Below are 23,752 nucleotides of genomic sequence, written 5' to 3' on the forward strand. Positions count from 1 at the left end.
GTTGATCTAGGGTTGCATGGCAGGCAGTTACACTAAGGCCTTGTTCACATGCGACATAATACAGTGTTATTTTCTGTATGTCTTTGCGGTGATGGCGTTTTACAAGGCAGGTCGGACATAGTGTAATTACAGCCTTAAAGTGGTTCTAAAGCCTTAAGGTTTTTCACCTTCATGCATTTTATGCATGAAGGTGAAAAACCTTCTGTGCTGCAGCTTCCCCTCAGCACCCCCCCCCTTTTTTTTTTTACCTGAGCTTGATCCGATTCAGCGATATGCATGACAGCAGTGGCTCCAGCCGCTGTCTCCCTCCTCATCGGGTAGCTTGATTGGCTCCCACTGCTGTCAATCAAACCTGGCGGTATTCCCGAGTCTGGCTCAGGGTGGAAGTTTTGTACCAAAAGCGGTAACCCCGAGCCAAACTCGGGAGCGCATCGCTGAATGCAGGAGGAGATTACTTACCTTCTCCCCTGGATCCAGCGATGTCCCCCCGCTGTACAAGCGGCTCGTCCTCCGCCGGATCTATCACGGAGCAGATCTCCGTGCCCTGCAAGCGTTGCGACGCACGGGGACGGAGATTGGCGCCAAATTCAAAAAGTTAAACACATAGTATACATACAGTATAATGTAATCTTACAGATTACATTGCTGTATGTAATTATTTCACATCCCCTTCTGCCCAGTGTCCTGCAGGCAGTTTTATATTATAAAAACTGTTCTTTATGCCTGGAAACTGGAGATTGTCCATAGCAACCAAAACTGTCCCTTTACATGAAAAATGGTTTTAGACCAGCTAGAAAACAGCGATAATAAATTGGAATCACTCGCAGAATTGAGCGATATCGATTTGTGGGGAGATCCGTCATCAAATACTGAAAAGTAATGACAGTGACAATTCTGCAACTGAGCAAATTTCAGTGTTTTTGATTTGATTACATTATTGAATAATTTTTATTATTGTTATATTATTATTTGGTATAATTATTTATAGTTATTTATTATATTATAATTTATGATTAAATTTTTCAAACTTTATCATACCCGGGATGTCTGCTAGACTCTGGTTTGGACAGATTTAAGTGAGTTATTCCTAAGAATTACAGGACTACAATATAAAAACGCCAACTTTTCATGCAAAATAATCGTACCACTTTCAGCACCTAAAATCCAAAATAATCATACTGCCAGGGAGGTTAATCCCCGCTAGCGGGCAAAAAAGGGTTAAAACTGCCTACAAAGTGCCACTGCAGCAGTGGTTCGGCAGCGCTGCCCATTGATTTCAATGGGTAGGAGCGGTGTGTTCAGCGCTGCAAAGAAGCTGCTTGCAGGACTTTTTTCACATGCTGCCAGTGCAGCGCCCCAGTGTGAAAGCTCTTGGGATTGCAGCTGAGGCTTTTTTCAGGTGCTTTACAGATGCCTCCAGTGTGAAAGGGGTCTAAAGCAGACCTTCACCCTAAACTAACTTTCCCTCCTCCTCCCACTCGCACAATTGGATACACTGTATAATTTTTTTTTTTTTCAATAATGACATTTGTGTTGCCCCATCTCCTCTCCTGGATTCTGCGAGTTATGCAGATGTGCCGCAGGGCTTCAAGTCTCATGGAGCCCTGTGGCACATGCACACACACAAGTTTCCCTGCACGTGCATGTAAATGTGCCAAAGAGCTCTGTCTGAACCCAAAGGCCAGGCAGAGCCCTTCAGCACATCTGCGCATTCACCACAAAGCCATATGCATACTGGACATTTTTCCAACTCTCCTAGACTTCTTTCCTCCTGGCGGCAAAGTTTGGGCAGAAAAAAAACACTTGACAACTCATGTGACTTGTTTAGGTGCATTAACCGCTTGGGCATTTAATTCATTTCATTGGCCAGAATAATAATTTATTCTGGACATTGAAATTAATTTTCACACCCAGCACTTAGGTGTATTTTGCGTTTTTCGATACACATCTTTAAACCATTGAAGTCTATGGAACTAAAAACCAGAAAAAAAAACCCTGGCCCTTTCCGGAAAATGCACAGATGTGAACTAGATCTATAGGAAACTATATTAAATGGACTGTAGTGTGTTTCTGCAAAACTGAAAATGCACTACAAAATGCATAGGTGTGAACCAGGCCTAAAAGAGAACCTGAATTATGATAAATACACTACTGACCCCTCTTGAAAGTGCTATCTGCCTGGCTGTCATGGTGATTGGATGTAATTCTTTTCAAGTCTCTGACCAGAAATCAGTATATAGATCAGTAGTTCTAGCTGCAGTCTGGTTTCACTTGCTGCATACTTCCATGGTTCCTGGGTAGAAATTACTGAAGCCAAAGTCAAGCTATTGCAATTTTTGAGAGAGGTTAGCATTGGAATTTGCTATATTTTTTTAGTATGGATTTCCTAAAATAAATATAAAGGCTCCACATTTTCTTGTAAATCAGCTGGAAGGAGCTATAAAAAAATGTCAAGTAAAGTATGCTGGGATTTGTAGATCCTCTTGAGGTGTTTGGATCTAGCTTGGCTATGCATGTACTTTAATCCATGCTGCTCCCACCTGCCATCGCTCCTGCTAACCCTCCCTCCACTTCCCATGTATATCCCTGCGCTATTGCACTCATTTGCATCCCCCAGCTGCCTTGGAAATAGTCAAATGTTGATCCTGATTTGCAGTTTTTTAACCACAAAACATAAACACCTTGTTAACCTTTCCTGTCCGACATTTGCATAGTGCTTCTCTAACATACAAACTAAGCTTCATGTTTATCTTAAGGCACAACTCCACCCAACCTGGATTATTGTATTGCAAACCAGTAAATTTGTGTTTACCAATTTAAAACTTACCCCAACCCGCTGGATTATAATCTTAATATCGAGGTACAGGTGCATCTAAAAAAATTGAATATCATCAAAAAGTTTTTATTTCAGTAATTCAATTCAGTGAAACTCATATATTATATAGATTCATTACAATGATCAATATTGTAGACTCATGGTGTCACACTCTAATTAGCTCAAAACACCTGTAAAGGTTTCCTGAGCCTTTAACTATTCTCTCAGTCTGGTTCAGTAGGTTACACAATCATGGGGAAGACTGCTGACTGGACAGTTATTCAGAAGACAGTCATTGACACCCTCCACAAGGAGTGTAAGTCACAAAAGGTCCTTGCTGAAGAAGCTGGCTGTTCACAGAGTGCTGTATCCAAGAATCTTAATGGAAAGTTGAGTGGAAGCAAAAATTGTGGTAGAAAAAGGTGCACAGGCAACAGGGATAACCGCAACTTGAGAGAATTGTGACGAAATGGCCATTCAAGAATTTGGGGGAGATTCACAAGAAGTGGACTACGGCTGGTGTCAGTGCTTCAAGAGCCACCACACACAGATAGTAGCCCAGTATCCAGGACATGGGCTACGACTGTCACATTCCTTGTGTCAAGCCACTCCTGCACCTGAAACAATGTCAGAAGCGTCTTACCTGGGCTAAGGAGAAAAAGGACTGTTGTCATTTTATTCAGAAATCAAGGTCCCAGAGTCTGGAGGAAAATTAGAGAGGCACAGCATCCAAGTTGTATGAGGTCCAGTGTGAAGTTTTCACAGTCAGTGATGATTTGGGGAGCCATGTCATCTGCTGGTGTTGGTCCCACTGTGTTTTATCAAGTCCAAAGTCAGTGCAGCCCTCTACCAGGAAATTCTAGAGCACTTCATGCTTCCCTCTGCTGACCAGCTTTATGGAGATGCTGATGTCATTTTCCAGCAGGACTTGCACCTGCCCACACGGCATAAAGTATGAGTACCTGGTTTAATGATCATGGTATCACTGTACTTGATATGCCAGCAAACTCGCCTGACCCAAACCTCATAGAGGTAAAGGTATTTGGGGGAGGCTGGGATGTGATGGGGGGAGGCACGAGGGGAGAGGGAATGGGGAGGGAGTTCCCCCTAGCATGCGGAACGAGGACCTTTGGGAAATTGTCTCTGTGGCTCCTTCTTATGTGGAGACTTGACTGATTCCCCCCCCCCCATTCTCTCTTCCCTCTCCAGAGATGGCTCCAGATACCCCTGAATTATGGTCAATACTGAGTAATGCGAATGGAGTGGAGAGACAGGAGGGAAGGGGAGGGGGTGGGACTGGAGGGGGGAGAATAGAAGAATAAAAGAATAAAAACCAACTGGAGATGGGGTGAAACTGAAAAAAACTGAAAAAATACATATACATGCTCAGGTAAAGGCTAAAGTTACATAGAGGGGATTTAGGAGATGCACTATAAGTTATCCACTATATGAATCACAGAGGGGAACAGAGAATCGGTCCCCCTTTTTTTTTTTTTTTTTTTTCCACATTTTTGTTGGTAGAGGATATGGGGGAGGGGGGTGTGCGGTTGTAAGAGGAAAAGGGGGAGGGAGGGAGGTGGTGGGGTGGGGGATAAAGGAACAAAAAAAGGAAAATGGTAAAAGAAATAATACACATATACTATATATAAATCACATGATACATGACACTTACAAATCAAAGTTAGTGAGATAATCTTGTTTTTGTGTGTGGAATAAGTAGGGTTGGGGAACTTTGTGTACATGGGAGGACATAAGAAAAGACATACGGAGTCAGCATGTATATGTATTTAATATGAATAAAATACCCCTCTTGGGTCACGTTACTCATGGAGTTGGAGAGGGAGGGAGGTTTGGGGGGAGTGGGAATAGAGACGCTGTGGGGGGGGGGGGTGGGGGGGGAGTAGTGAAGGGGCTGTATCCCTTCCTGGAACCCCCTCAGAGTTCGGTTTAAGAGGGGTGGGGGGAGGGTAGGGGAGTGGAAAGAGATTTGTCTATGGCAACAGGGCGGGGGATACAGGGAATCTATGGGGAGACGTTGTGTTATAATGTTATTGTGTTTTTTTATGTTAATTATATGTATATGCATTCAGAGATTGGGGGGAGGGAGCAGGTGAGACAGTGGATATAATACAAGGGTAATAAAGGCATAAACTGTGTTAGGAATATCCCCCGATAGAACGACAGAATAACAAAAGGGTAAAAATGACAAAAGGATAGAGGTGCCAGGAAATGCGGGAGGGGGAGGGGTGCTCTGCCATACCGGTCACAGCTAGCAACCCCCCATACTCAGCACCAATGGGAAACTAAGTACCATTAGGTTGGTGATAGGAAGTTTAGTTGTTCCCCCCCCCTTTTTTTTTAGAGCTGCCCCCAATCCAGAGAGGATGGAGGGACTATGCGTCACATCACTGAACGCCAGAGGGCTCAGTATCTCTGAAAAACGTAAGATGCTATTAAATGACTTAAAACACCTTAATACTGATCTGGGAATAGTGCAGGAAACACATTTGAAAGAGGGAGTATTTCCCTATCTCCAAAACAAATATTTCCCCAACGTATATCATGCTTCCAATAATGAAGCTAAAACGAAAGGAGTCGCTATTTTGATTTCTAATCGAATTGCATGGTCTCTGTTGGATAAATGTCAAGATTTAGGGGGAAGATATCTCTTTCTCAAAGGATTCATAGGTAGGGTAAAGGTCACATTAGCTACTATCTACGCTCCAAATGTTCATCAAGATAGGTTTCTGGAGAAAGCCTTAGCAAAGTTAACGGAATTTTAGGAGGGAAAACTGATTTTTGGGGAGATTTTAATGTCCCCCTAGACCCTAAATTAGATACCTCCACTGGAACCTCCTCGGGGCCTGGGGGAACCAGGAGAAGTGTCCTTCGGAAGTTTCATGAACTCCAATTGATAGATGCTTGGCGGGCTCTCCATGCAGATGAGAGAGACTATACCTACTTTTCCAATCCTCATCAATTGTATTCCCAAATTGATTTTTTTTTGTATCACAACAGCTATATCAGGCTATATCAATAGGGAATATAATCTGGTCATACCATGCGCCAATTACTATCAGGCTTTCCTTGGCGGGTGCAACTCAACCGAGGGATTGGAGATGGCGCTTAAACGAAAGTTTACTTCAGTCCTCTGATATCGGAGAGGATCTGATTAAAGAAATTAATTGGTATTTCCAGACAAATGACAATACAGAGACCGACCCAGGAATAGTATGGGAAGCTCATAAAGTGGTTATTTGGGGAATTTTAATTAAACATAATTCCCAAATGAAGAAGGCCCGAGAAGAACAAACTAAAAAACTGCTGGAAAAGATACAGGAAATAGATGTACAACATAAAAGGATACCAGAAAAGGGAATGGGAAACGAATTAGGACATTTAAGAAGACAGTTGTCCAATCTCCTCTGATATAAAGCAAAGGCAATATTACAACAAGGGAGGAGGGTGACATATGAATCCGGAGACAAGTGTGGAAAATTGTTGGCAAGGAAATTAAAAAAACAACAGACACGGTCATATATACCATATATTAAAACAAAAAGGAGGCCAAAAACTCTCAACACCGAAAGACATTGTAAAGGAATTTAGAGAATACTATGCCTCATTATACAACCTGCCGGTACCTCCTTTGCCCCCCTCCTCTCTGGAAGAATATTTATCCTCTTCACAATTAGCTCGATTACTGTCCCCAGTCCGAAGAAAATTAGAGACACCAATTACAATGGAGAAAGTGTCCACAGTAATAAAAACAATTAAACAGGCAAAGGCCACCAGCCCAGATGGTTTTTCCATTCAATGCTTCAAAAGTTTTTTCTCGCTATTGGGCCCGCATATGGTAAAATCATTCAATGCATTAGGACAAACAACTAATCCCCCACTGGATGCATTGAGCGCACATATTGCGGTAATCCCGAAAGAAGGGAAGGATCGGTTGGTTCGCAGTAGCTACAGACCAATATCATTACTAAATGTGGACTTAAAAATATTCACAAAGACACTGGCATCCCGTTTACAGTCCCAGCTCCCCCAACTGGTACACTTGGACCAAGTGGGGTTTATCCCTACACGGGAGGCAAGAGACAGTACCACCAAAGTACTGAATCTGGTTCACTATGTAAACCAAAGGAGGATGCCAAGTGTCTTTGTGAATACAGATGTGGAAAAGGCTTTTGATAGGGTTAATTGGACATTTATGTTAGGAGTATTAATATACATAGGCCTGGAAGATCAGATGATACACTGGGTAACCAGGATATACTCTACACAACAAGCCCTGGTTAAGGCAAACGGGGTACATTCAGAAAACTTTCCAATTACAAATGAGACCCACCAGGACTGCCCACTTTCACCTCTCCTGTTTGCATTGACGTTGGAGCCTTTATTAAATAGAATTCGACAGAACCCCGATATCAAGGGCATATTTTGAGAGAACAGGAATATAAAGTCTCTGCTTATGTGGATGACTTACTCTTTTCTCTTACTAGCCCACAAATATCATTACCGAATCTTAGGAAGGAAGTTGAACAATACAGAGCTCTGTCAAATTTTAAAATAAATTATTGCAAATCGGAGGCGATGAGGGTGGCATTGGCGGGCCCCATGCAAATTAGTCTACAGAATAACTTTAAAGAGGAGCTGCACAAAAAAAAAAAATATTAAAAGCCAGCAGCTACTAATATTGCAGCTGCTGACTTTTAATAATATCACACTTACCTGTCCCAGGTTCCAGCGATGTCGGCGGCAGATGACGAGCGATCGCTCGTCTCGCTGCAGCCACCGCCGCCATCCTCTGTCAGGGAATCGGGAAGTGAAGCAAGAGGGCTTCACTGCCCGGTTCCCTACTGCGCATGCGCGAGTCGCGCTGAGCTGGTTCCCCGCTGTGTCTCTGGGTACTGTGTGTTTCCCAGAACACAACGGGGGGGGGGGGGGGGCGGAGCCATGCGGCGGTGGGCGGAGCCATGCGGCGGTCTGGCCAGAAGTGGGTGCAGTTACCTGGATTATCCAGGTAACTGCACCCCCCTCCCCCCCGAAAGGTGCCGATTGTGGCACCGGAGGGGGGGAGGGATAATACTAGCGGAACTTCCCCTTTAGGGTGAAGAACCGCTTTAAGTTCAGGTGGACAACTACTGCACTAAAATATCTAGGAATACAGATTCCATCAAAGTTAACAAACATATACGTGCTGAATTTTCCACCACTACTCGACAGATGGAATAGAACCACACACTCTTGGTTCGGGAGATGTAACATTTTAAAAATTAATGTTGTGTCAAACTTTTTATATCTTTTCCAAGCACTACCCATCTTTATCCCCATGTCCTACTTCAGTCAAATTCGAGCTGAGGTTACAAAATTTATCTGGGCAAGTAAGCGCCCAAGGATTAACAGAAATCTGCTGACACTACCTAAAAAGGTAGGAGGAATAGCGGTGCCAGATTTATATAAATAGTTTCAGGCTGCTCAGCTTGCCAGAATAATTGACTGGTGTAGACATGGAGAATACAAACTTTGGATTAATATAGAACAACAAGCAAGCCCAGTTCCATTAAATAGAGCTATATGGTGCTATGCAGTCCTACCCCACCATCCCTCATTCTCATCTCTAAATTCACCTTTGTTCCCCATCTTTAGAAACCCAGATTTCTCTCCGGGTCTAGAGAAACAAGTATTTGGGAAATTAAGAGAGAAAGGATGCTTTCAAGCCTCACATTTTTTGACTTTAATGGGTGGCCAACGATTGAACTTTTGATGCGACAGGGAGGACAGTTCGAAATACCTTTCTGGCAGGGACGACAAGTACGACATTTCCTGGAAACATTGGGACCCACGGAGAATTATGGAAGACCACGTACAAAATTTGAGATGTATTGTGAGGGGAAGGAACCTCTCCCCCATATTATCTCCAGTATGTACGAGTTGTTGACAGCCCCTCCAGAAGACTTCAGACTGATAAGTCTGGGCAAATGGGAGAGAGATTTAGACCGAATTTTCACACCTGATCAACGTCAAAAAATAATACACCTGACGTTAAAATCATCTAGGTGTACTAAGACACAGGAGCTGAATTATGAGTTATTAACACGCTGGTACTATACTCCGTCGACATTGAATACAATTTTCCCAGAGATATCGGATGGTGTGCTGGAGGGGTTGTCAAGAACGAGGCACTTTACTTCATATTTTCTGGTTATGTCCAGTAATTAGACAGTTTTGGCAAGAGGTACAGAGAATTACCCAACTATTTACGGAATATCAGATCCCTGAGGATCCGGCTTTTTTTCTATTACAGCATTCACAAATTCCAACTAAGAGATATAAGAATTTGATTATAAGCCACCTGGTGAATGCAGCAAAAAGCTACATGTGCTGGAAGGAGTTACGAGCTCCCCAGATTTCTATGTGGCTTAATAAAGTTAGAAGAATTAGGATAATGGAAAATCTGATACCTATGACTCCGGAGAGAAGGGAGCGCATTACTCAGATATGGGCTCCCTGGGAGTAATTTTTACAAACGGAGGGGGGGGGGGGGGGAGAGGTTGATTGATGAGGAATTGGGAGAGTGGGACGCGTAAGGGGGATAAACAGAGAGATATTGTCAGATGGGCGGTGGATCTTGGACCTCTCTGGGTCGGGAGGCAGCTGGTTGTTTAATTTTAATTTTTTATTTTTGGGCTTTGTTTTGTTTAGTTTGTGGTGTCTGTAGACCCTTAGGGATTGGGGCCCACAGGGCACTAGGAATGAATAGGGGAACTGTCTTTGTTTTGTATGTATAAAAAAATAAAGTAAAACGAAACAGGAATGCAGATTGAATCATGTATGTAATATGAATAATTGGCAAGGGGTCACGCCTTTATAAATGTATTAATGTATTCCTGTAAAGAAATAAAGAATAAAAAAATAAATAAATAGAGAATCTATGGGGTATTGTCAAAAGGAAGATGAGTGACATCAGACCCAACAATGCAGATGAGCTAAAGGCTGCTATCAAAGCAACCTGGGCTTCCATAACACCTCAGCAGTGCCACAGGCTGATTGGCTCCATGCCACACCGCATTGATGTAGTAATTCATGCAAAAGGAGCCCGACCAAGTGTTGAGTGCCTACTATACTGTACATGGACATACTTCTCAGTAAGACAACGTTTCTGTATTAAAAATCTAATTTTTACTGGTCTTATGTAATATTTTAATTTTCTGAGATACCGAATTTGGGGTTTTCACTAGCTGTAAGCCATAATCATTCAAATGAAAAAGTAAGAACTGCTTGAAATATCACTCTGCGTGTAATGAATCTATATAATATACGAGTTTCCCTTTTTTAATTGAATTATTAAAATAAATTAACTTTTTGATGATATTTAGTTTTTAGATGCATCTGTAATATGTACATTCATACTTCATGTCAAATTGCTCTTCCTTCCTTCCTGCAGTCTGTATATACAGTACATGGGGTCAGTTCCCCCACAGAGGTCCCTTATACCCCTTGTTTCTTCTTCCTTATTGTTTTTGTGACTGAACACCTTGGTTTTCTCAATAGGCTCCCAGTTGTGTCCCACCTGCAACCAGTAAACTGACCTAAGCCAGGTCCACATGCATGCACAGCATGTCAGTGAATTCCCATAAAATCATGGGTATTGTAGTTCATAATTCATCCTCAGGAACATGGTGGATGTGACGTGGGCTGCCGACTTAGACCTCCCTATGGAGCCAGGGCACAGGGAATGAATGCAGAGGAAGGCGATAGTGGCACTTAAAAGCATTTTTATTGTCCAAGGGCATAGGGAGCTAAGGGTAAAACGTGGTCATAATCCTGGAGTTCAGCTTTAAGCAATCATCATTTAAACCTATTTTTTACCCATCTGCAAACTTCTTTTCCTTATAAAAAAGAGCCAACTGGACCATTGAAAGTTGTTTCCATGGTGCATTAAACAGAACATTGGTATGTGATTGATTGTCTTGGTTACCTGTCAGGTATCCAACTTAGCTGTCAGAAAAGACAGCCAATCACAAAAAAGTAAATACAGTATATCAATTGATTGTAGCATTGTGAAATCATTTGTTAGGGTTTAGACCTAGTTCAAGAGGCAACTTATTTGGAAACTAACAACCAACCCAAAAACAAAAAAATTATATGTTGCAGTTTACCAGGGGGGTTCTGATGTCCAAAGAGAGAACTGGGAAAATGTTAACCAATGATAGTCAAAAGAACAGTGCAAATTCAATCAGCGCAGTCAGTCCAGTGTGATAATAAGTTATGATTACAAGCTCAAATCCTGATGAAATGATTTCTTTACAATCCCAAATGTAACATAAAATCAAAATTCTCGTGTGGCACAACCTATACTAAATTCAAACAAATAATGTCCATAGCACATATATAGTCCACTAGACGTATAGACAGTGGTAATTGAAGATACTTCTAATGGACTATATATGTGCTATGGAAATTTATTTAATTATTTTTATAGGTTGCGCTACACTAGAACTTTGGTTTTATGATACAACTGATGATAGTCAGCATAGAGAAAATATCAATTCACAGGTTTTCTGGGAGGATCAATGGGTATTTTTTGCAATTATGGAAAAGATTCAACAAACCACTTTTAATGGTATATTTAAAAGAGAAGTTCGGGAAATAAAAAAATAAAAAAACATTTATACTTACCTAGGTGTTTGCAGCATTCCCTGCTGCCTCTAACAGAACCGAGCCATCTAAGACCCCTGATCATTCAGTTCTTGCCCTTCAGTGAGCAGGGAGATGGTGACTGTCATTCTCCGGCTCTCTGCTCTGCCCCTCCAGAGCTTACTGGAGCGCTGGGCTGTGTAGGGGTGGGAGTGGTTGGCTGAGAGGCTGAACCAGATGCTAATCCAAGAATCTGGTTGGATCCCGGCATTAAAGTTGAGATCTCTCCAGAGCCTGGACCACCTGAGTGACGTCAGCCTACAGCAGACTTTAGCCCACTGTCGGCTGAATACGGAGAAGTAGGGTACAAAAGAGCTTTGGCCCTTCTTCTCCATTCACAGAGCAAAAGGGAGTAAATGAGAGAAGTTCATTGTTAGGGTTTTTATACATTTTAATCACTCTGGTAAGGAACCCCTTCCTATGATGATTGAGATTCCATACGGACCGCTAAGATCCAGAATTGTACTTAAAAATCAGAGCTGGGGAAGGAGTGCTTGAATCTGGTTGGGTGCTGTTGGCCTATACAGACAGTTTTCACTATTAATGCCCTTTGTTGTCAGCTGAACCTTTCTCCTTCTCAAAATGTAAAAACTTGCACAACTATTCATATGTGAATATATAGGCAAATAAAATTCTTCACTTTCCAAGGAATCAGTAACAGATTGTGACATGATATATGGATATCTTGACTCTTGTGATAGTGTTGTTTGCCAATGCAGAACATCGTTTATATATTTCATTCTATTAATCAAAATCATAAATTATATTTCAACAGCCAGGGGAGATTGAAAAAAACTGGCTTCAGGAATTCTATAAGGTAATATTTAATTTGTACTGTGGACACCAACTGTATTCTTCATTAATGTATTAAAATGTATAGCCATTAGAATTTTGGTAATTTGTTAGAAATACATGTATAAAAAATGAATTGTTGCTGTAAATTACTTGATATCATTGTATATTAATGCTTTAAAACATTGATCTGAAAATATTCATGCAAATCAAAAGTAAAGAATCAATGATGCTTCTGATGACTATGATTATTGGTGACTAGTGTTAAAGCCATTGCACCAGTATGAGGGTCAGGCAACCAGCAGGTGAAGTTAGCAGTGGTAGTCAAGGTTAAAGATGGCCCTACACTGATTGAAAGACCTTGCTGGGCCTGCCAACAGAAGCCAAACAATTTACAAAAGTTGACTTCTGAAGAAGGGACATGCTAAAAGATTTCTATCGCTGCAGCCATTGATTAGTGTATTCTGACAGTAATTACTCCATCCACCAAAGAAAAAAACAATGTACGGCCAGCTTTAGTATAACCCTGAAAAGAGGTCATTGCTGCACAAGGCATGCCGAGGTTAGGGGACAAAAACAAGCCTGTTCATCTCACCCACCTTAGAAGAAAGGATTAATCTGCCCCGTCTAGCAGCTGTGGATGTATAGAAGTGCACATTGTGACCAGTAAGTACCCCAGTGAAAATGTACATGCTTTATAGGGGCAGCAACATCAAGAACCCGGTTGGGGGGTACTGGTAAGTGGGAAGGCTGTCTGGAATATGGATTGATTTATTAAAGATGGGGATATGATAATGACTGCTGGTAGCCCAATAACCCATCCTGGTTGTCCTGCCACACTATGACAGGGCATATGTGGCTTACACACAATTCTTATACTGACAGATAATCACATACATAGGTTGGACTTGATGGACTTGTGTCTTTTTTCAACCTCACCTACTATGTAACTATATGGTTGTTGCCCCTTTGGTTCATTTTTAATCCTGTAGATTTTGTAGAAATATACGTAATTCTGATTTGTATTTGCAGTTTTGCTTATAGGTAACTTTTTTCTCCTTGAACATCTGTGTTCCCCTTTTAGACAGTACAGGAGCACCAGCCGGCTTTCATAGCTCTTCATCTGCAGGAGTTTGGGGGGAAGAATTACCAAGGGAATATGGGGTCTGCTGAAACCTTCATCAGGTAAAATCCTCCGCAGTCTCTGTCAATAGATCAGGTGTAGGCAACCTTAAAGAGGTGGAGATCTACCTAAATAATGTGGGAGAAGTCAAAGATCACCAGGCACATTGTCACCAGTGTTGCCGCCTCACATCTGCTGAGGCCGCAGCAGGAATTAAACCCCTTGTTGCTTTTGGTGGATGCTACCTCTTGCCAAACGTGACTCATTCAAGTAAATGGGGCCACTTTGGAAGTGCTCCGCAACTGCAGGCTTCTGCAGGGTCTAAGGGGTTAAAACAGGTGGTGAGAAAGCAACACAATGCTGCCTGCTTTAACCCCTTGTTTGCAGTACTGCACAAGGTTGCAGGGCATTTGCAGAACAACCTCATTCACTTGAATGGGTCATGCTTGGCAGGTGCTACACCGACCAACCATGGCAGGGCATATAACTCTTGCTGTGAAATGTGTACACCCCCTGGGCACTGCAGCTAAAGGGGTGCAGTTGGGGCAGGGGTGGTAAAAACACGTCTTAAATATGGAGTTTTACCACCCCTCAAACTATGAACGCAAACAAGCCATTACTGTTCTTAACCCCCTATAAGGCTACTTACACACTGATATGCTATGGTTTACCTGTACTAGCGCAGTGCATCTGAGGTCTTCGTGGGTTATCTGCGCTTTGCCATAGACTTCTATCATAACTGGCAGGTGTGGTGGACTTTCAGAAAGCACACCAAGACTCCTGCATTTAGAGAGTGCACCAAACCCACAGGATATAATTGAAGTTTATGGCTAAGCACAGCAAACCAACAGGAAAGCTGCATGTACACTGCACTGCACCCCAGGTGTGGGTAAACTGCAGCACATCAGTTTGAAAGCAGCCTTATATTATTATGCCCAGTGTATTTCTTCACACTGACCTGAAGATCTCTTCTTTCCTTCTGCTGGCACCACTCTGGAGATCGCTAGCCGGGATAAGAGGTGGAGTGCAGTTGGTATCACTCTGCATGGTACATGGGTCAGCAAGCCCAAACCGATATTTACCACTCACCAGGTCATGATCTACTGGCTGCTGACCCCCGCAATAGATTATTTTCATTGAATCTGTACTCCAGGCAGATATAAAAGACACAAATTAACTAAGCCCAGTAATCAATAACATAGTACATTGTTAAATGCATTTTGTTAATGCAAGCAGTAAAAGTACCTAAATTTGATCTGGTATCAGCATCTTGCAGTCTATTGTACTATGGAGCTTAAAGAGGAAGAAGGACTAGCAGCAAAATGAGACTATTTGCTGCAGGTCTATTGAAGTGCAAGATGCATGCTAATAGAAGGAGACAGCAGAGTGATGAGCTCATCAGCATCTTACTTCTCCTTTCACTAACCAAAAAACAGGACAGGGATGGGGAAGAAACCTGTAAATGAAAGTGAACCTGCAACAGAGAAAGATCAGATCTCCTTCCCTTCCAGGAAGGGCTGTGCTATGTAGTACTGGACTGGGTGGACAGAAGTAACAATCTTTTGGACGATACTTCAGCCATCTCATAAGTGTTTCATGTAGCCCTAATAAATGTAGTTCATCTGTGTATTTAGCCGTTTTCCTGCAGTTCAGCTTTAGTCTACTAATTTTCAAGTTTTAAGAATAGAGTATATACATTATGTGTGGGGGCTGCATAGGAAAAAAAATAAATAAGAGGCCCTCTACCTTTCTAATCTCTATCTGAAAGGAAATTCTTCCAGTGATATGGAATATTAACTGCTTTAGTAGCAATCATATCCAGGTTCCCGACTTATTTACGTTCGTCTTATCCAGATGTATTAGCTAAATGTTAAAGCTACACATAAAAAAATAAAAAATAAATAAATGTATACTGTAGCCAGACAACACTGGACCCTGTTGTACTTTTGGGCCCAATAGCAGTGGCATGGCCTGCTATAGCTATAGTTACTCCCTTTGACAGTGCCATATTGGTCCTAAGGCATTTAGGAACCTGTGCCCAGGGCAGCTCAAACTACAATTCATGGGTGCCCCATTCACACGGGTGCTGTGGCCTTTCAAATTAGAATGGGTGGCTGTGTCCATACAGCTGCTTTGTACATAGACAGCTCCAGCTACGTGAATAAACAGCCTATTCATGCTGTACAGGCCACAGCGGCTATGTGGATGAGGCCTTTGTGTTTCCTGTTTGGCTTAATTTGTACATTGTCTGGCCACCTCCTAAATATGAGAACAAAAGAAGAGTGAGAAGCGTATTAATTTCTGTCTCATACAGTCTCGTAGAGCCAAGTTGGCTTTTATCAAGCAGACTGTGTATGGCCTATAGTAGTAACCCTGGTTTTATTATTATGATAATCATTTTATTGCTCCTGTTATGGTGGGACAGACAAAGACAGACTAACTAAAAGACCCTGGATATCATTTAGAATATGTTACAGTGACTCATTCAGTATTTACTGCAGACATTATCCAGATGATGTTACAGAGTAATACTATCCAGCATTTGCTCCATTGACTGATACAATTTAGTATAGGTTACAATGAGTTGGAACAGTCTGAACTGATAACCATGTCTGATTTTCTAGGACTCTAATCCAGAGTGAAGAGATGTCACCATATGACTGGGTTCGAGCTTTCATAGACAATGACTTTATGCAACCAGACAGATTTACAGTGAGTAAATCACATTCATTCGGGTCTATATTAACCATATCAGCAATCTGTAATAATGCCTAAATTGGATAGCTTTCTTTGTGGTATTAGTTTTACTACAGCAGAGAGCGAGATCTTTTACCTTTATTCTGAATGCTCTCCACTAGCACACCATGACAGCACCAGCAGATGATCCAGGACCACACAGCGCATCCTGTGGTCATCACAGATTTATCAGCACTTCACTGGTGCCTCTCCAGTTGCAGACAGCAAACAACCACCCTACCTTAGAGGAAGTCACCAGATCTGGTTGACTTCTGTAAATTCTCTTTCTTTTGCTCCTTTTTCCTAGACTTCATCTGGCTGCACCATCATTCTCTGTTTAGCCACTGCTTTCTTTCCCTTTCCCCTGCTGTTCCCTGCATTTCATCGTCATATCTGTAATGGCCTGTACATATGATCAGAAAATTGTATGAAAAATACCGCTTTTAAAGCGACCGTGTGATAATCTGATCATTAGTAGACAGCTTTCAAAAGCCATTCATCCAATATTATCCGATGGGTCAATCACAGAAAAAATTCTCGTACGATACCAGATCATACGATTTTCATTTAATCAGTACAGTTGTCGTTGGAAAATACAATACAACACATTACATCACTATTCTGTCATACGAGAATTTTCGTAATTTTAGTAAACACTTCGTTTTCGATATGAGACTAGCATGCAAAAAAAAAAAAAATGGACGATCATTCCTCCGATAATCTCATCATGTGCACCAGGCATTAGGATTATTTGAAGTCCACACAAAAGCCATTCATTGAACAAAATGAACTCTTTTTTTCTTAACTGGAATGTTCACAGTACCACAAACCTTGTGTACATTTAATAACTTCATCATTTACATGACAGTCTTATATAATCAGCAGTAACAACAACAGGAACACTTTATGTTTAGGCTGCACACTCTGCACAGATATGCTCCTTCCTCACCTCAACTCAACTCTATACAGGATGAACAGCCAAAGAAAACCCTGGGAGGTAGTACTGTAATAGTGCCATACTCACCTTGAATGGGCATCCCCAAACACATGGCAACTTTCTGTACTGCAGTGTCAAGAGGTCAAAGAGACATCCTGTTACCACTACACTGCACCACACCAATCTCAGAATGGGTAGCCCACTCAGGGAAGTCCTCATGGAGATTAATGATTAATTATGGAGTTCTCTTAAAACAGAATTCCACCCATAAATTGAACTTATTGGATTGGATTGGATTCCTCCCCCCTTCCGATGTCACATTTGGCACCTTTCGGGGGGGAGCAGATACCTGTCAAATCCAGGTATCTGCTCCCACTTCCAGGAAAAGATCACCACACATTGTGCAGCGAACTAAGTAATGAGGTAACACAGGTCCCAGAAGACAGCAGGGACCATTCAGAAAGCGCAGCGTGACTCCCGCATGCGCAGTAGGAAACAGGCTTCACTTCCTTTTTACCTTAGTAATGATGCCAGCGCCTGTACCCACAGCTGAGGGATGGTTTTGGTTTTTGGTGCCGACATCACAGGCTCCCAGGACAGGTAAGTGTCCTTATATTAAAAGTCAGCAGCTGCAGTATTTGTAGCTGCTGACTTTGAATTTTTTTTTTTTTTTTTTTTACCCAGGCGGAACTCCGCTTTAAGAACCCCATAACATTACCTTGCTAATACCAGTGTCATTTTAATTAGTGAACAAAAGGGCATTTTCATTAGTCCCACCAAGAAAATAACCTATTATTATTTATTTTATTACAGGTACTTATATAGCGCCATCAATTTACACAGTGCTTTACATATATATTGTACATTCACATCAGTCCCTGCCCTCAAGGAGTTTACAATCTATGGTCACTAACTCACATTCATATACCAGGGCTGATTTAGAGCCTTACGGCGAAACATGTAAAACACAACCATGAATTACAGCATTACAACATCAAAACGTGTCCTTTTCTACCCAAATTGAAGTTGATGTATTGTATATAATGCTATTTAAATTTTTTCTATGTATTATAATAAATATATATATATTTTTTAACAAAGTGTTTTACCATATGTATACCAATATAAGTGCACCTTCAAAGTCCCACGTCTCCCAAGCTTTGTTCTCTATGTATACCTTAGGGATGGTGGTGCCATATATTCTTTAGAATAGATTCTATAATTGACTACGTATACCTTTAAGGCCAATTTAGACAGAAGCCAATTAACCAGCATGTCTTTGGAGTGTAGAAGGAAACTGGAGTAGCCAGAGGAAACCCACGCAGACACAGGAGAACATTCAAACTCCAGCCAGGAAGTGCCATGGTTGGGATTTGAACTGACCATCCTAGTGCTGGCAGGTGTAAGTGCTTAGCCACTGTTCTGCCCACTATTTCAGTCATATGGTGTGGTGATCTCCTGTCTATGATGACAGAAAGATGCCCATTGGTTGACAACTCTCAAGGTACCGATCAATCGAAAAGGTTGAAAACATCTTGAAAACATCACTACTGTCCTCCACTAAGATGGGTGTCACTGACAGCATCAACTTGCACTGCTCCCCTCCTAGCCTCTTTCCTTTGTATTGACATAACTTTATAGACTGGTAGTAAAGCCAAGTTTATAGAATGCTCTGGAGTTCTTGGAAGATTTGGGATCGCACCTGCTCTCAAAAGTCTATTGGTAGCCTGAAGTTGGTCACGCATGTTCTAATCAAATAATACATAAACCTTATGCCCTGTACACATGATCGGACCTTCCAGCAGACTTGGTACGGCAGACCGGAATCCGTCGGACAATTCGATCGTGTGTTGGCTCCGTCTGACTTTTTCGTCGCAAAAGTCATACGGGCCTAGAAATAGAACATGTGTTAAATCTTCCCGCTGGAAGTCCGCCGGACCCAGTTCTTATCGGGAAGCCCGTTCGTCTGTATGCTGGTCCGATGGACCAAATACGATGCAAGGGCAGCTACAGCACCTGCCCGCAAGAATGTTTCCAGCGCGATCCTATCGCGCTGGTTCTTGGCAACAGGGTACTGTACATCTCGCACTGGCTGCAATAGGAAAAACACATTTTCCTTTCCTAGTGAGCGCGAGGGTCTGGTATGGATTTTAAGGGGAACCCCCTACGCCGAAAAAACATACCCAAAATCCATACCAGACCCTTATCCGAGCACGAGCGCCCCCCTCCTGAACCATACCAGGGGAAGGGGAGCGCCCTTTCCAAACAACCCTGGCCGTTGGTTGTCGGGGTCTGCGGGTAGGGGGCTTATCGGAATCTAATAAGAGGGCCCCAGATCCCGGCCCCCCACCCTATGTGAATGAGTATGAGGTACATCGTACCCATCCCCATTCACCTGGGGGAAAAGGTGTCAATAAAAAAAAACACACTACATAGGTTTTTAAAGTAGTATATTAGGCAGCTCCGGGGGTCTTGTTCCGACTTCGGTGTCCCTTCCAACTTCTCAGCGCTTTCCGGTTCTTCTCCCGCTCTCTGGCCTCTTCTCCCACTCTCCGGTTCTTCTGCTGGACATGGAGACAAGGTGCTTTGGGGTGGGGGGCCCCTCTTCCCCAAAGCACCCACCCCCCATGTTGAGGGCATGTGGCCTGGTACAGTTCAGGAGGGGGCGCTCGCTCGTCCCCACCCCCTTTCCTGACCGGCCAGGCTGCGTGCTCGGATAAGGGTCTGGTATGGACTTTCCATACTAGGCGACGGGGCTTGCAAGGTGTCAATCTCACCGATGAAAGCTGCTAGATTGACTTCCCTTTCTAGTCCCGTCGTACCTGGAGTCACGTTCAAAATGAACGGACTATAGTCCGTGTGTGGGCAAGACCATTCGTTCTGAAATTCAGTCGAAACTCCGCCGAAAGTCCTTTGGGAAGTCCGTCAGACCTAATCTGCCGGAAAGTCCGTTCGTGTGTGCGCAAGTCCGCTCGTTCAGAAAGTCCGTCGGACCTCCGCCGAAAGTCTGACGGAAGACCGTTGGACCTAGTCTGCTGGAAAGTCTGGTTGTGTGTACGTGGCATTAAGTTTTATCAACATCCTACCTGTTATAAGCTGAATGAATTTTTCGGAGGGCAACTGTACTACACAGTTGTTAATAAATCTATAGAATATTGTTACAGGCTATAAAAATGTATATTTCAGCTGCCAGCAACTTATTTTTTATAGAGGAACTGCATTAAAATATAAGTGTACAGCTTTGGTTTGCATATATTAGACCTAACCCATATCTGATCAATAGTTATTGTAGTGCACTCCATTAGGAGCCGTAAGTAGAATGGGATCCCCCACCCTGCACAGCTAGGCACACCGAATTTCCACAGGCACTCCAGAGTCAGAGAACAGTCCGGGACTTTGTTGTTTTTGTTTACTGAGGAATGTTGGATAGGGATGGGAGGTTATGGGATGCCCACTTGACCCCAAACAAACTTCAGGGACAACTCTTCCTGTATACAGTCTCTATATCAGTCTCAGTGCTCCCCTCCCGTGCCTCCAGGAAGGGTTTCCTCCGTGTGTTTTAGGGGGAATCTTCCAGTACCCGAGCCCCAGGTCCGAGATCACTCTCCCCCAGATTAGTGGGCACCCTCAAGGGCCACTGACATCCTCCTCACTCCCATCTCCATCTTCCACCCTGCTGGCATGACTCATGTCAATTTATGAAGTAGGCTCTGCCCCCTGCTGGCCCATTGCTAGGGATTGGCCGAGGCCTCATAAATATGCATGGCAGCCCCTCCTGACTCCCACCCTCCAGCTGTGTCAGTTTCTACCAACTTCCAGACCAGGGGGAAGTGTCAGAGAGAGCTGCCAGATAAGTCATCCAGCCCCTGAGTCTCTAAACCCTGACCCAGATTCACAGCCCAGGCCTGGCCCTCAGCCAAGCCAAAAGTTTCCTACACAAACAACTACTTCTAGCACACACTAGACTAGAGGGCGCTACATTATTATAAAATAAATTCAGTTCTAATACGTTAGCATTCAAAACAGAAGAACTAGTATGTTTCATCAGATAAAATATATCTTCTAATAAAATTGTGACAGGGTCCACCAGAATGATTTCTTATCTGCACAATTATTAATACACTATATTATAACTAACCAAAAACTCTGACTGTGAATCTGGTTATGGTGGTCAGGTAATCTGCACTGGGGTGACTTAATACACATAATACTTGTAACACATCAGCAGGGTCTAAATAAAGTAACTTCAAATAGACAGACGAAATCTTACATCAGAGGCTTCATGCCTAATTCTCTACTTGAGTACATAATTGGTCTTTTTCCAGATACATAAATAACATATTTAATGCACACATTTCTGCATATAATCTTTATTTAATATATAGCATTTTTTTCCAATTGTTTTTTATTTCATGACAGCCTTTGTGAAGCCCCAGCTGAAAATATAAAAAGCCACAAGAGGGCGGCATCTGCTTATCTTTTAGGGCATACGCAAAAGTACATTGATATCAGTTCTGTACCAGTACCGGAGTTATCAGCTCAGTCACTTTGTTATTATAATAGAAATATATTTAAACAGTATTCAGTTGCTGTAAACATCACATTACAATGAACTATAGCATATAACATACTTTGCCAATGAAGTATTTATAGTCTGCAGCAAAAAAAACCTTGCAAATGCCAAGCCTTGGGCTACATTTCCACCTTTATTTTTTATGCAATGCACTTTCAATGCAGTTAATTTCGAACACATTTTTTCATGCTTTACCATTCATATCCACGGAATTTATAATTTGTTGTAACCCACACTAAAATGCATCAAGTAGGATTTTTTTTTATCGTGTAGCATTCACCCAACACTGAAACGAGCTGTTAGTGGCAGAAGGGACCCTTTTGTGGTAGGGACAGATTTCTGTGGGGAAACAAAATGTTAAACACATAATGTGTATCATGGTGCTACATTAATTGGTGGATATGGTGAATCAAGGGTGTTCAAAAGAACATGGTCTACTGTGACATCATTTCACATCTTGAGACATCAGCTTCCTTTGAGGGAAGACTTCACACTGATGAGAAAGCAGTTAGCTATATAATGCCCAATGTGTGTCTCTAATGCCGCATACACACGACCAGACTTTTCGATGGACTAGGTCCGACGGTCTTCCCGACGGAGTTTCAACGGAATTTCGGAACGAACGGACTTGGCCACACACAAGCACACCAAAGTCCGATGGATTTGAACGTGATGACATATGACCAGACTAGAATAAGGAAGTTCATAGCCAGTAGCCAATAGCTGCCCTAGCGTCGGTTTTCGTCCACCGGACTAGCATACAGGCAAACTGATTTTTCGACCGGACTCGTGTCCGTTGGAAAGATTTGAAACATGTTTTAAATCTAAAGTCCATCTGATTTTTAGACAGCAAAGGTCCAATGAAGCCCACACACGATCGAATTGTCCGGCGGATTCGTTCCGGCGGACCTAGTCTGTTGAAAAGTCCGGTCGTGTGTACGCAGCGTAACTGTTTGTCCCCCTCTGATTAATTTTGAAGCATTACCATTAAGGGACACCAGCTCAACAAATACTATTAGCGCTATGCCAGGTGGCAAATGCCCCACTCCCCCTGGCCCAGTCCTTCCCTGCTGTAAATTCAGACTTTGGGCTTGTGTTAACCAGCTTTTGTTAGTTTTAAATTATAGATGTATGAAAAAACAAAACTCCCTTAAAGCTGAACTCCAGGAAAAACAAAAAATGTCCCCTTGCAGTAGGGCTACTGCTGCAATGCAGGGATTTAATGCTTGTTTAAGTCTAAGGAGCTGCAAAAAGCACAGAAGCTTACCTGAACCTCCTCTCCCACAGGCGCCTGCAGATTGTAAGACCAGTCCCTACATCCATTTTTGCTATGATCTGGAGGTCACAGGACGCAGAATGCAAAGCCCATAGCCTTGTGCTGGAAGCAGACATGTAGAAGGACAGTCCACTGCCAGAGCATAGAGTAGAAAAGGAGAGTGCTGGATGCTTTTTGCGGCTGGATTTGGGGTAGGACAAATCCAAAGATCAGGTAGCGTTTCGAGGGGTATAGATTCCAATAAGGAAGTGACTGCTCTGGGCTTCAACAAAATGGCAGCCTCCAGCAAGAAGAAACAGGAGCAATGCTGGAGGCATTTTACAGCACACGCTCATTTTGGTAGAATAATTATTAATGTAGAATGTAAGTTTAAAACAATTGTTATCAACTGTCATGGGTAAAGTTCCACTTTAAAGTTATAAAACAGCTTCCAGAAATACATTCTCATTTCCGTGATGCGACAGTTAATCCCTTACTGACCACTGTTAACTTCTTCCTGACTACTTCCGGGTGGCAGGTTTTCTGCCTTTTGATTGACCAGTCAGGGAATGGCGTCATCCCTGCGCATGTGCACTGGAGGAGTGTTCTGGGAATGCACACTGAGCTGCACAGAGTAGCTCAGTGTGGATTCAACAGAAAACTGCGAGCATATAGGTGTTTGCTACAACAGAACAGACATAGCATGTCTCTTTTGCAGTAAATTGCTATGTGCTCCCTGTTTTTTTATTATTCTAGTTTAGTTCCACTGTAATGGCTGTCTTTCCAATGCTCTTCACACATGTGTGGTGCATTGAAGT

At 42.6% G+C, this 23,752-nt stretch overlaps 1 protein-coding gene across 11 annotated transcripts in view; it reads left to right on the forward strand.

Moving 5' to 3' along the window:
- Positions 1 to 23,752, forward strand: part of LOC143960901 (inositol polyphosphate-5-phosphatase A-like) — a 107,039-nt gene that overhangs the window by 14,839 nt on the left and 68,448 nt on the right. For all 11 annotated transcript variants that reach the window (XM_077469893.1, XM_077469899.1, XM_077469903.1 and 8 more), the window contains 3 exons: positions 12,294 to 12,335; positions 13,395 to 13,495; positions 16,058 to 16,145. In XM_077469893.1, coding sequence (XP_077326019.1) covers positions 12,294 to 12,335; positions 13,395 to 13,495; positions 16,058 to 16,145 — 231 coding nt within the window. The remainder of the gene's footprint in view (positions 1 to 12,293; positions 12,336 to 13,394; positions 13,496 to 16,057; positions 16,146 to 23,752) is intronic.

Source organism: Lithobates pipiens, unplaced genomic scaffold (assembly GCF_037356315.1).
Source record: "Lithobates pipiens isolate NorthernLeopardFrog02 unplaced genomic scaffold, aLitPip1_a1.2 Scaffold_8, whole genome shotgun sequence".
Lineage (NCBI taxonomy): Eukaryota > Metazoa > Chordata > Amphibia > Anura > Ranidae > Lithobates > Lithobates pipiens.